Source organism: Schistocerca nitens, chromosome 2 (assembly GCF_023898315.1).
Source record: "Schistocerca nitens isolate TAMUIC-IGC-003100 chromosome 2, iqSchNite1.1, whole genome shotgun sequence".
NCBI lineage: Eukaryota > Metazoa > Arthropoda > Insecta > Orthoptera > Acrididae > Schistocerca > Schistocerca nitens.
Genome location: NC_064615.1, coordinates 402,151,160 through 402,165,761, shown reverse-complemented (window position 1 = coordinate 402,165,761; position 14,602 = coordinate 402,151,160). Strand labels below are relative to the sequence as shown.

The window sequence follows — 14,602 nt, the reverse complement described above, 5'->3', positions numbered from 1 at the left end:
ACGTTCCATCTCAGAGACGTCTTATTTGCACTCACAAATCTGCTCCTGGGATAATCCAAGGACTACAGGGCGAGTAATCGCTTCGCTTGCCAAAATAGTCGGTCAAATCATTCCCCTGGGATACCCACAATCTGGAACTGAGAGAAAGACAACTGATCAGGCAGTACAACTAAGACCAGAGAAAAAGTCTTGAATAGCAGCAACAACAGGGTGACAAGGTCCATACTAGACAAAGTGGTGCTTCACCACAGGGGATGGTGTGTAACAAAATCCTCAAGTACGAGAAAAGAAGGTGAGAACTATATGATTAAGGTGGGCATCCCAAGGTACGTAAGAGTGCTGCCCGGACATAAATAAACGTTACAAAAGGTGATTGTTGGGATAATTTTTACTCGCACTGCTATTGCTTCCAACAAGGTATGAAGGGGTATCCACTCACTGATAATATCCGTGCAAACCAATGTACAGACCCCTATTGATGCTCAATCTCAAAGGGTTGGGAAATAGTCATCAATAAGTGTGTTTCTTTGAGAGCAACACATACTGTAGGAGAAGAAAAAATGGAAATGAGCGTATGGCAGTGTTGGCTGGGAGACCCCGTGTGGGGAGTTCGACCTCTGTATTGCAAGTCCTTTTTAGTTGACGCCACTTTGGCGATTTGCGGGTCAATGATGATGAAGGTCCCACAACACCCAGTTCCCAGCCAGGAATCGAACCCGGGTCCCCTGCGTGATAGGCGGAAACCCTACCACTATGTTACAGAGGCGGACTGTAGGACAAGAGAAAATTAGTTGTTGCAATTATCGCAGGAATATACACTGGAGTTACAATGCATCATCACAATCAAGATGTTCTGGTTAGATGTGGAGCCAGGACAGATCATGCCCCAAGACCAATGACCGTCACCAGTGGCAGAGGAACAGCATCAATGAACACTGATTCTGAGTCGGATAACATGGGGCGATCTGGCAACTCCATAGCCAGCAGAGTAGCCCCTATCCAAGATTTCTTCTTCTGCTTCTTCTCCTCTTTCACAACTTCTGGCAGTCAACATTCTTGCGAGGGCTTATCTGCTGTAGGTGTAGGAACGGAAGAGTGGATAGTCCTGGGGACCACAGCACATGGCTCCTTCAGCCACTCGTTAGTGTCATGTGCCTAATCTGTGGATATACAGGGACAGGTTTCCCAAGAGGGAGGCCCGTCACCAGTAGAAGCCAGAGAAGGACGCTACTTCTCTAGTCAGAAGCAGGGAGTGGTTCTCGAAGGTGGTGCTGCAGGAACCATAGGAGGTGGGGGCTTAATGCCCAATGGGCAAGTTTATTTGTGTGGCTACTGGATGTCGATATCATGTGAGTAAATTCACCAGGCAATAGTAGCGGCAAAGGCTGATATCAATGTGACTGGATACAAACTATAATATTTTTCTGAGCTTAAAAATGTGACGTGATTTGTTACCTCCAGCTCCTGGATTTTACATTCATTGAGTGCGCCATCACACTTCAGAGATTGGGGAAGGTGGCGGTTTTTTGAACTGAGGTAGTGCACATGTCACATTTTTGTGAAGTGGCCAGCCACAGTCTCCATTAATTGAGTCTTATGTACACCAATGTATTAGGAAATGAGACACTTAAAGTAGAAAAGGAGTTTTGCTATTTAGGGAGTAAAATAACTGATGATGGTCGAAGTAGAGAGGATAGAAAATGTAGACTGGCAATGGCAAGGAAATCGTTTCTGAAGAAGAGAAATTTGTTAACATTGAGTATAGATTTAAGTGTCAGGAAGTCGTTTCTGAAAGTATTTGTACGGAGTGTAGCCATGTATGGAAGTGAAACATGGACGATAAATAGTTTGGACAAGAAGAGAATAGAAGCTTTTGAAATGTGGTGCTACAGAAGAATGCTGAAGATTAGGTGGGTAGATCACATAACTAATGAGGAGGTATTGAACAGAACTGGGGAGAAGAGGAGTTTGTGGCACAACTTGACAAGAAGAAGGGACCGGTTGGTAGGACATGTTCTGAGGCATCAAGGGATCACAAATTTAGCATTGGAGGGCAGCATGAAGTGTAAAAATCGTAGAGGGAGACCAAGAGATGAATACACTAAGCAGATTCAGAAGGATGTAGGTTGCAGTAAGTACTGGGAGATGAAGAAACTTGCACAGGGTAGAGTGGCATGGAGAGCTGCATCAAACCAGTCTCAGGACTGAAGACTACTACTACTACTACTACTACTACTACTACAACAACAACAACAACAACATGTACACCAAGAAGACATTCGCCTAAATAGTGCGTTTAAAATACTGCACCACAACAGTAACACATAACTGTGACTCCTCTAGAAGCAAATCAAGGACAAATGTGTCGGTGTCTACCTGGTTGCGTGGCAGGATTCAATGTATATGACATACAAAGTAGATCCCTCGCCTATCCAAATATTCACTTACTTCTTCATCCAACAACAGCATTAGGTACTGGTGAAAAATTAATCCCTGTACCATATTGATGTTCTTATGGGATGTTATGGCAACAGGTACGTGATCAAGTAATTTACAAGAGAGTACTGGCTGGAAACGGATTTGTTTAGCTATCTTATTTAAGACAGAACCATCTTGACATTTGCAAAGTGTAGGAACTCTGCCAAATGTTCTTTAATATTCTCCAGAATAAAACTTTGATTCAGTCCTCCATCTCTCCGAGTGCAAACCAGGAACTGGGGGAGCTTGGTTTTGTTTTGTTTCCATGGTGTGGCCACAGACGAAAGTTACTAACGATCCACAGGGAAGAATTCTGGGCTGTCTGAAGAGACTGCGGGAGCCTTGCATTCATCATCTGATAGCTTAGGCCTTTTAACAATTCCAGATATCTGGAACGATGCTGCTGCCTAACCCAAAGGAGAGCATGCCCCATGGGTGCCATCCAGCTAAATCAATGGCTGCATGGCTTAATGACTCCAAAAGAAAAAGTACCTACTCCACAGCACGCAGGGGGGAAGCAACAGCTCTGGCATCAACAGTGCACTACCTGTGTAGTCGGGGGGCTGCCCTCTGTATGGGTATCTGACTACTCCCACATTCTGGGTAATGGGCGACATTCCCTGCACGGCCCACACTTCTGTAGAAATAAATAAATTTGAACAGTTGGGGCCCCATGCTCACCACACAAGTACTCATGGAGAGTTGTGAGCCACCTGGGAGCTGCAATGACAAACTGTCTTCACTATGTGCTGAAGATCTTGAAGAAGCCACTACAGACCAAAACTAGCCTCTCCGCCATGTCCAGAGACACATCTCTCTTTACTTATCTTCATACAAACCTAACATACCTACTGACCGGCCATTAACTAGTGCCCCTTCTTCATTCAGTAAAATACAGGACAAGAACAACTGAATATAATTCTCTGACAGGGCTTTGACTATTTCTTGGTGTGCCTCCCAGAAGTGCTACTGTGCCACTTACCCAGTACATACATATCCTCACCCCTCCTGCTACAACCTATCAGTAAACGGCTGCGTTTACCGGAAATCCTCAAGATGGCTTCCCATATTTTTATAGAAGAAGTGGAACAATTGATGGAGTCCAGGAACACTTTCCATGACCTTTTCTTACGCTTCCTAACGATGCGTCGAGCCTTGGCCCTCGTGACTCGAAAGACCCTAAAGTTGTCTGCTGTCGATCGGCATTTAAAATGTCCAAGAGCCGCATGCCTTTCCTGGATCGCGGAACAGCGCTCATCTGTCCACCAAGGTACTGGTTGCCTCCTAAGATAACGTGAGAACTGTGGGATGGAGAAGTCAGTGGCACGATGGATCACTCGTGTGATCTGGTCAACCTATCCTTGGACGCTGTCGCAGTGTTCAAACACAGCCAGCTGGCTGAAACGCATCCAGTTAGCCCTGAGTAGGTGAAGGCAGCCTGGGAAGTGCTCACTGGAATGAAGGTTGTCAGACTTCCCACTGAACACAGTTGGCGAGGGCGGGAGAACAGAAAGAGAGGTCAATGGTTGAGAATGACCCAGTAGCAATAGAGAAATGTGTGTGAGTAACCATGTTGAGGATGCACAGCTCGTGACATGTCATGAGGCCTTCCAAAACCCGACCCCAAGGGCAAGCATTGGTCGAGCCTCACACGACATGATGGGCACTGAAGTCTCCCAGGAGGAGGAATAGTTGCGGGAGTTGTGCGATAAGACCCGTGGGAGCCTCAGAGTCTAGTGCATCTTGCGGACTAAATACAGTGAGCAAACAGTGATCCTTCGACAAACATGAATTTCAACTGCAACTGCCTGCAGGTCATTAACCAAGGGGAGAACAGAGGAGCTGTGTGTGTTAGTGACAAACACTGCAACACCTCCCTTGGCCCTTTCCCCCCGATAGGTCATCCTTGCGGTATAGCTTATATCCCTGTTGCATAAGGACATCTGTATCTTTAAAATGCATTTCTTGTAAACAAAAGCACAAGGGACATGCCTGTGCTAGTTCCTCCACAAGAGACCTGAACCTATTCATGTTCCACTGTAGTATGGAAGCCAAGTCATCAGTGCAGTTTTAATTTATCCCTATCTTTAGACCGGGGAGGTGAAGCAATTGAAGAGTGAGGGGGAATGGAGGTGCTACCTGGATCCAAGGCATCTATCTCCATATTATCCCCCTCATCAGTCAGACGAAAAAGTATGACGTCTGATGATACTCGGGGCACCATCTGACATGAACATTGTGAGCTTTTCCCTGCACCCTGTCCCTTCGAGGATGAGGGGGAAAGGGGGCATTGAGAAGCACTCTGGTTTTCTTGTACCTTCTGGATGGTCGATGCAGAAATGCTGTTGGTCTTTCCTGGTGCAGCTGCCTGGATTGCTTTGTCCTTAGTCTTTTTCCCTTGACTGTACACGTGCAAGTCAGGTGCTTGTGATGGATACAGGCACACTAGGCGTCATCTGTGTCAAAGCGTCCGCCTTGGGAACAGGTTTCTGCACCACGGAAGAATACGAGGTGGCTAACACGGGGGTTTTGTTGCCTCATGTTCTTTTTTGGGTTCGGGATAGGGCATCCGCTTGGTCACTTTCATCTCCTGTATTTTTCGGTCTTCAGCAAAAACATGGCAGTCTCTGCTCCAGTCTAGGTGGTTCCCAGGGCAGTTGATGCAGACCACAGGAGACGGGCAGTCAGCCACAGTGTCATAAGCAGCTTTTCCACAGTTCCCACGGCTCACTTCACCTCCAGAACTCATGGTTGTATGGCTGAAATGCTGACATTTATAGCACCACATAGGCTTTGGAATGTAAGGCTGAACATTAAGTCTAAGGAAACCCGCCTTAAGATGTTCAGGCAGTGTAGGAAAATTGAATGTGACTATGAAAGTGGCAGTCTTTTCAGTTGCTCCATTATTCCTGCAGGTTCGTTGCTCCACATCAACTATTCTCTGAGATGCCCATTCTTGCTTCAGTTCTGCTATGCCCATGTCCATGATATCTCGGCATGTGACAACGCATTTACTGAAGTTGAGGCAGGTGTGCATCCCAACAATGATATCGTAGTTACCCAGCTTCTGCGATTTCTTAAGAACGTCTACCTGCTTTGACCAACAATGAGCCATTACACTATCATTTTATAGGTTTTAATGTTACAGCAAAGGCCTTCCAAACCCTTATGGATATAAAAGGGGAACACCTTTTCAAATGTCCCCTCCTTCCTCTTTATCATCAGAAACAAATTGTTATTCATGACTCCATGAGCCCTGTTACTGCAGTCCAAAGTATTCTTATTATCAGGAGGGCTAGCCTATCTCATTCTTTTGGATGAATGAGTGTGAATACTCTCAGGTGGTACACCCTTCCCACTGGGAGGAGGAGAAGATTATTTCAAGTGTTCCATCTCGGTCTCTTGAGCAGCTAGGGAAATAAGGGTCCACTTGGACAGAACCCCGCATGCCTGAGTAAGCCTTGTACAACTGAAGTGCGATAGTTTCCCCAGAAGTTTCCCGTTAACGACTGTTCCACCTCAACAGCCATGCATCCCATCACCACGCAGCGCACCTCGAGACTGAGGTGTTTTATATACCGTCTCGCGATCCAGGCGGTCAAGCAAAGATCCCCGTTCCCTGAGACATACAATGTTCCACCACTGAGCCGCACTGTGGTCACTGAAGTATGCCCTGAGCTTACGGTGATGGGGGACTGGTGGCACTTACCAGTTCCCAGCTCAGGAACCCCGGGGTAACCAAGCCCGTACTCAGCAAGTCAATGTTGAGCCTCTGAGGGCAAAACTAGGGAAGAACTGGTAAACTATCACATCCAGAAAATGCTATACTGCTAGACAGCACAAGGAAATTAAGTCCCACCCATGCAGTCGTGTTGCAGTGTACAGATTTGCAGGTACTTCCATATGAAGTATCAGTCTTTTTCCTATGTCAAATAGTGACATAGAAATGTAATGCATGGTCAATTAATTTCAGTAAATGTAAAAAGAAACTGTGCACCACAGAGGTCAAAAAGGTACATGCACACCACCTGCAGTAGCATCAAGACTAATCAAGCACTGTGGTGTTTACATCAACAACTGTATTGATATCCGCTTTACTCAACAGAGCAGATCATTTCAAATTAATATGAAATAATACCCTCAGACTTAAAGAAGAATACAATAACTCAAATTCCAAAGGAAGCAGGTGTTGACAGATGTGAAAATTACCTAACTATCAGTCATGACAAAACTCTACCATCTGGTGAGCACGATGTATGAGACAGGCGAAATACCCTCAGACTTCAAGAAGAATATAATAATTCCAATCCCAAAGAAAGCAGTTGTTGACAGATGTGAAAATTACCGAACTATCAGTTTAATAAGTCACAGCTGCAAAATACTAACGCGAATTCTTTACAGACGAATGGAAAAACTGGTAGAAGCCGACCTCGGGGAAGATCAGTTTGGATTCCGTAGAAATGTTGGAACACGTGAGGCAATACTGACCTTACGTCTTATCTTAGAAGAAAGATTAAGAAAAGGCAAACCTACGTTTCTAGCATTTGTAAACTTAGAGAAAGCTTTTGACAACGTTAACTGGAATACTCTCTTTCAAATTCTGAAGGTGGCAGGGGTAAAATACAGGGAGCGAAAGGCTATCTACAATTTGTACAGAAACCAGATGGCAGTTATAAGAGTCGAGGGGCATGAAAGGGAAGCAGTGGTTGGGAAAGGAGAGGAAACAAAAGAAAAATTCGGAGTAGGTATTAAAATTCATGGAGAAGAAGTAGAAACTTTGAGGTTCGCCGATGACATTGTAATTCTGTCAGAGACAGCAAAGGACTTGGAAGAGCAGTTGAACGCAATGGACAGTGTCTTGAAAGGAGGATATAAGATGAACATCAACAAAAGCAAAACGAGGATAATGGAATGTAGTCAAATTAAGTCGGGTGATGCTGAGGGAATTAGATTAGGAAATGAGACACTTAAAGTAGCAAAGGAGTTTTGCTGTTTGGGGAGCAATATAAATGATGATGGTCGAAGTAGAGAGGATATAAAATGTAGACTGGCAATGGCAAGGAAAGCGTTTCTGAAGAAGAGAAATTTGTTAACATCGAGTATAGATTTAAGTGTCAGGAAGTCGTTTCTGAAAGTATTTGTATGGAGTGTAGCTATGTATGGAAGTGAAACATGGAAGATAACTAGTTTGGACAAGAAGAGAATAGAAGCTTTCGAAATGTGGTGCTACAGAAGAATGCTGAAGATAAGGTGGGTAGATCACGTAACTAATGAGGAGGTATTGAATAGGATTGGGGAGAAGAGAAGTTTGTGGCACAACTTGACTAGAAGAAGGGATCGGTTGGTAGGACATGTTTTGAGGCATCAAGGGATCACAAATTTAGCATTGGAGGGCAGCATGGAGCGTAAAAATCGTAGAGGGAGACCAAGAGATGAATACACTAAGCAGATTCAGAAGGATGTAGGTTGCAGTAGGTACTGGGAGATGAAGAAGCTTGCACAGGATAGAGTAGCATGGAGAGCTGCATCAAACTAGTCTCAGGACTGAAGACCACAACAACAACAACAACAACAACAACATCAGTTTAATAAGTTGTGGCTGCAAAATACTAACACGAATTCTTTACAGACGAATGGAAAAACTGGTAGAAGCCAACCTCGGGGAAGATCAGTTTGGATTCCGTAGAAATGATGGAACACATGGGGCAATACTGACCCTACAACTTATCTTAGAAGATACATTAAGAAAAGGCAAACCTACATTTCTAGCATTTGTAGACTTAGAGAAAGCTTTTGACAATGTTGACTGGAATACTCTCTCTCAAATTCTAAAGGTGGCAGCAGTAAAATACAGGGAGCGAAAGGCTATTTACAATTTGTACAGAAACCAGCTGGCAGTTATAAGGGAAATACCGAAGCGTCCGATCCCGCCCGTCTGCTTTGACCCATGACGTCACAAATATGGCGGAAACAAAAACAAACACACACACTTTCCACAAGAAGCCTAATGACACTAACGGGACAAGCGCGGGAAATGGGGTGTTTTGGGTGGGGGGCAAACTAAATGTAAACAAATTTAGACGCCTTGCGTAGCTACAACGTGTAAGTGAAGACAGTCATGCATGAATACCCACCCACCTCCCCAGGGGTCGTAACCCCTGCAACCCATAGAAGATAAAGATGCTTCAGTAGCTGATTAGTGTTTGTCTTTTTAAAAAAAAAAAATAAATAAATAAATAAAAAATAAAAAAAAAAAATTCACGGGATAGAAGGAACAGATCAGAAAGATAAATATAATAAACTAAAACAGAAATTGGAGGAAACAGATAATTAAAATAAGTAATAAGTGTTTTTAAATTAAAAAAAAAAAATCTTACGAGATAGAACGAACAGATCAGAAAAGTAAATAAAATAAGATAAAACAGAACTGGAGACAGCCACACACAAACCAAACTCCACGCCGTCATGACGTCACACACGACAACACCCTTACATCACGGGTCAAAGCTGACGCGTGGGATCGGACGCTTCTGTCGACCCGTTATAAGAGTCGAGTGGTATGAAAGGGAAGCAGTGGTTGAGAAAGGAGTGAGACAGGGTTGCAGCCTATCCCAGATGTTATTCAATCTGTATATTGAGCAAGCAGTAAAGGAAACAAAAGAAAAATTTGGAGTAGGAATTAAAATCCATGGAGAAGAAATAAAATCTTTGAGGTTTGCTGATGACATTGTAATTCTGTCAGAGAAATCAAAGGACTTGAAGAGCAGTTGAACGAAATGGACAGTGTCTTGAAAGGAGGCTATAAGATTAACATCAACAAAAGCGAAACGAGGATAATGGAATGTAGTCAAATTAAGTCGGGTGATGCTGAGGGAATTAGATTAGGAAATGAGACACTTAAAGTAGTAAAGGAGTTTTGCTATTTGGGGAGCAAAATAACTGGTGAGGGTCGAAGTAGAGAAGATATAAAATGTAGACTGGCAATGGCAAGGAAAGTGTTTCCAAAGAGAAATTTGTTAACATAGAGTATAGATTTAAGCATTAGGAAGTCATTTCTGAAAGTATTTGTGTGGAGTGTAGCCATGTATGGAAGTGAAACATGGACGATAAATAGTTTAGACAAGAAGAGAATAGAAGCTTTCGAAATGTGGTGCTACAGAAGAATGCTGAAGATTAGATGGGTAGATGACATAACTAATGAGGTACTGAATAGAATTGGGGAGAAGAGAAATTTGTGGCACAACTTGACTAGAAGAAGGGATCGGTTGGTATGACATGTTCTGAGGCATCAAAGGATCACCAATTTAGTACTGGAGGGCAGTGTGGAGGGTAAAAATCGTAAAGGGAGACCAAGAGATGAATACACTAAGGAGATTCAGAAGGATGTAGGTCGCAGTAGGTACTGGGAAATGAAGAAGCTTGCACAGGATACAGTAGCATGGAGAGCTGCATCAAACCAGTCTCTGGACTGAAGACCACAACAACAACAAGTATATTTGCTTTGGAATAATAAGCCAGCTGTTCACAGGACAAGTACTACAGTAATGCAGTCAGAGAAAGAACTTGGCCATGTCTTTTTCGTGTGCACTGTTGTCGTATCTCAATTGTAGGTAGCTGCAGATAATAACTAGAGCTAGTGACATAACTTGTGATTCATTGTAATTTTGTACTTTGCTTCTCGGAGTGGCAAGATTTTTTTACACAAAGCAATAATCTGAAGCTATTAGCAATCCTGCAAAGTAAATTCAATACTGCACTTTAGGAGAGGGGGATTTGGATGCTTTCAGAATGGAATTACACAGTCCTTGCTGCCTCGTGCATACTGCACACACATTTAACACTAAACTAACAATATTAACCCATTCCATGTCAATCATTTTGTTATTCCAATCCAGGTATCTACCCACATGAAAAATGTGATTCACCTGCCATATCAGACTGTACTGTAAAGGGTATAAGCTGGATTTTATGAAAGGCACAAAGGTAGTTAATAGTATATATAACAAAAGTATTTAAGATCTTAGGGCTGTGAAATGTGTCCTGGTATTGGCTTGAGTTACTCGAGTTCAATCGTACACTCATTCATCACACAGCACATTCAAAATACATCATAACTGAGAACCTTCATAGGACATGGAACAAATCAAGGAAGACATTAACAAAGATAATGTTATTAGAAACTAAATCTGTAGACTCCATTAATGCTTAACTTTTGTTAAGCTGCTGCAAATTATTTGCGATTACTCATATTGAATTTAACATAGTAAAATTAGCAGTAATGTGACTAATTAAAAATGCTATTGCATCCTCAATTATATTAAATAACAAATATTTATCGGTTATTCAATGGCAACTGGTTTTGTTGAAGTATGTGTTGAAGTACACTTTTGGTGTCAATAGTTTTTATGTGACATGCAGATGTTGGTGAAATGAAACGTAGTGCGGTGAGGGCCTCCCAGCGGGTAAACCTGATCACCTGATGCAAGTCTTTTAAGTTGACACCACTTCGGCGACTTGTGCGTCGATGCAGATGTTGGTAACAGTGTGGTGCATCACAGGAAATGTTAACGGGCAATCTTGAGACAGATGTTGATAGCCAATGAGGCTGTCGTTTCTCATTTCTTTCACATTATAAATTAAGTTAGCTGATATTTTGTTTCTCTCATAGGAATTGAAAATTTATATTATGTGTAGGTTGCATCTTAAGTGCACTTTTGAGTATATAGTATAAGTGCATTTGCTTATCAAAAATACTTGGCTGTGTTTTTCTTTCTTTCTTTCTTTCGATACCCCAAATTTTAGTCATTTTTTACAAAAGGTCACACAGTAGTTAATTCCTCAAGACTTTCAAGAACTACATAAAACAGCTCCTGAGAATTTGTAGAAGTTCAAAATTCAGTGAAGAATCAATATACGTTTGACACCGCTTCAGTTTGGTGGCAATCTTAAATTTATATTATTCTTGAAGAATAAAGTTTGTAAAGATTGCTAGCAATTCTTTTTAGTACTATGTACTATGATCGGTCTCAACAGATCTATGCTGTCATCACTGGATCTTTTAACATTATTAGATGTAAACGCTTGTTACAATACTGAAAGTCACATAGTCATATTGCACCAAATAAAACGTGGCAGGGAACATCAGCGTGTCGAAAATAAAATAACTGCTGATGTCCCATCATACACTAATCGCTTGACAACATAATGGTGCCATCTGATTGTAACAGCGTAGATCTGCTTAAACTGGTCATAGTAATAAAAAGAATTACTAGTGATCTCGGCGAACATTTTTCCATCAAGAATAGTATGAAGAATCAATTGTTCCGAGTATAGGCGTATTTTTGGTAATAATGTCTGTCAGTGGTGTACACAATAGCTGACAGAGTAAATCTAATAAACCCTTATTTTCTTGTTTATTAAGAGGTGCAATATACACTGTCAATGTTAGGAAGTCATTTATTCCATCGTGTTGTCAGTTAAGTTATAGTTATGGAAACAGGATAGGACCTCTATTTAATTTCCTTTATTGTTGTTATTGATATTTGTCTAATGATGCTCTATAATGTTTACCACTACATCATTTCATGAGAAATGTTCATCTCACGAGGAAAAGGAGCCATGAACAAGAGCTCATTAATAGCTTACTATAAATACCAAGAAACCTGTTCAAAAAGTTAGCCTTGTGCTGGGGGGGGGGGGGGGGGCATCAAGCAAGCTACCCAATAAACTACATTGTACAGAAAGGTTTCTATTTGCTGGAATCATGATTGAGATGTAGAGGACACACAGCAAGATGGGTGTGCACCAATGCAGGGAAGACAAAATGCAAACACAGGAAGCTCAAAAAAAGAAAAAAAGAAGGTGCCTATAGTGTGTGACCATTTTCACAGAAGATGAATTTTCCCAAGAATATTAAAACACTGTCGATATAGCAAAAATTCTTGTCAAAAACTGAGAATTTTCAACACTGTTGTTTTTTAATTTGCCTATATGGAATAGCTCACAGCACATAAAGGATTCAAGGAACCACCGATGACACGTTGTTAGGTTTTCGCATGAGTTGATGCTCCCACTTACGTGCAATGTATTTCAATGACTTATGCAGTAGTCTTCAAATGGACCAAAATCTAATCTTGTGTGTTCACAACTTAGCCAGATGCCGTGTTATAAGCTCACAGCTCATAGCACCTCAAGAAGTAAGAAAACATATGACAAAGCAGCTGTAATTCATTATTTTGGCGTCCCGTAAAAATTCAGAAAGCAACAAAAACAAATTTTCATCTCTGGGTTGTAGTACAAGTCAGATGTTACAACTCTAACAACAATCTTGTAATGTGGGGATAAAGCTTGCACATGGTGTTACTGGTATTGTAAATACGTTGCTGATGTTTATGAACTCAAATCCACAAAAACTGAAATGTGGATTGATGGTGTTTGTAGAAAGACGTGTTACAGATTACCCTAACAGCTACGAGATGTCAGGATACTACTACTGTCTAACAGACATTGAACTGCACTTTTATGAACGATACCACTCAGTTTAACTTCCTAATAATCAACATACAACAGAGGAAATTGCAACAAAGATGATGATGATTCAATCTTTACCCCAATATGTGAAAATTCTGTTATCGAAACGATTTTTTTAAAAAAAATGTAAAACATATAGGGTGACAAAATATTTGGCCGATCTGCCACCCTGATAAAAAAGCACGCAGGAACATATAAAACGAGACTTAAGAGTGGACTAATGTGTTATAATTATCTCTAGTCAACACATATTTAACATTTAATCCACAGTGCCACTCTATGAAAGTAAGAACACGATGACTGCGCGATACAAGTTATGTGGTCAGACTGATCAATCAGAAATATTACACTTGACTGTTAAATAAATGAAAAGAAAAAAAACTGTATACGCCTTACCACCCAGCTCAGGAAACACCTTAATATTCTGTCCGCTGTCAATATCAAACAATCTCGCCGTCTTATCATCCGAGCATGTAGCTACAGTTTTTCCATCCGGAGAAAATCTTGCGCAGCGCACCCAGTGTGTATGGCCAGTGAAGCTTGTAATAAACTTTCTCCTCGGAACTGCCCATAGTTTAGCACTTTTATCATCAGAAGCTGTAAGAAATTTTCCTCCCTCAGGTGAGAAATCGACAGAACGCACTACACCTGAATGTGCTTGAATAGCAGCTGTTTCTCCCTGCAGGGACGGGACCCACAAACGTACTGTCCTATCACGGGAGACAGATGCCATCAAACGCGCAGTGGGAGAAAATTTGACGTCTGTCACTGCATTTTTGTGGGCAATAAACCTGAATATATAAATTAAACAGTTAATACACAAATCTACATAACAGTTTCAAAAATTGTTATAAGCATTTGGACTGTATTTACATACCTGAAAGCTCTCACACCGTCTGAAAAACTCCATAGCATTAAATATGAATCGAGACTACTCGAAACAATCTGTTTACTATTAGGATTAAATGACAGCGCGGTAACTCCGCCGCGATGGCCTCTGAAATGACGTTCTAAAGTTGGATCTTCTTGAGTCATTTTATACAGTTCTATAGACGGCACCGTGTACAACACAAATAAACATCAGTTTCTGACAACTCACGATAATATTCAAAACATCACAAATATCAAAAACAACACATACAACATTTACATTCCAAACTCAAATCTACCGGCCTCCTCTATTGGTGGAACAAAAGCAAGTCAACTGTAGTCAACATTACCAAAATAAATTTCTCTTTTGAGGGCAACATGGCTCCAACCACAGAATGTAGAATTGGGAAATTATTTCAACTGTTCTGTACTTTTCGTTAGATAAGTACTTACGTCCGTAGTCCCATATAAGAACGTCTGCAATTTAAGTCACTTTCGAATATTCTTAGATGTAGATAAAACAAGATACTTGGGAGTTTAATACTGACAAACGAAAAATACCTTCAAAAGCAATAAGACCAGAACATTTAGAGAGGACTGTTTCTCTAGAGTATTCAGGAACCAATTGAGTTCGTTAATATATTTGTTTCTATTGGGAATTCATGTCGAGCTGTGTGGCAACAGAAGACGCACTCAATACTTTCGGCTGAAACTTATCAACTAT

The 14,602-nt window shown here is 41.5% G+C and overlaps 1 protein-coding gene across 1 annotated transcript in view; it reads right to left on the bottom strand.

Moving 5' to 3' along the window:
• LOC126236254 (POC1 centriolar protein homolog A-like) overlaps nt 1-14,179 on the bottom strand; it is a 119,235-nt gene extending 105,056 nt beyond the window's left edge. The window contains exons 1-2 of the mRNA XM_049945405.1: nt 13,886-14,179; nt 13,405-13,799 (exon numbers count right to left, since the gene is read on the bottom strand). Coding sequence (XP_049801362.1) covers nt 13,405-13,799; nt 13,886-14,043 — 553 coding nt within the window. The 5' untranslated portion in view covers nt 14,044-14,179. The remainder of the gene's footprint in view (nt 1-13,404; nt 13,800-13,885) is intronic.
• Between the last annotated feature and the right edge of the window lie 423 nt (nt 14,180-14,602).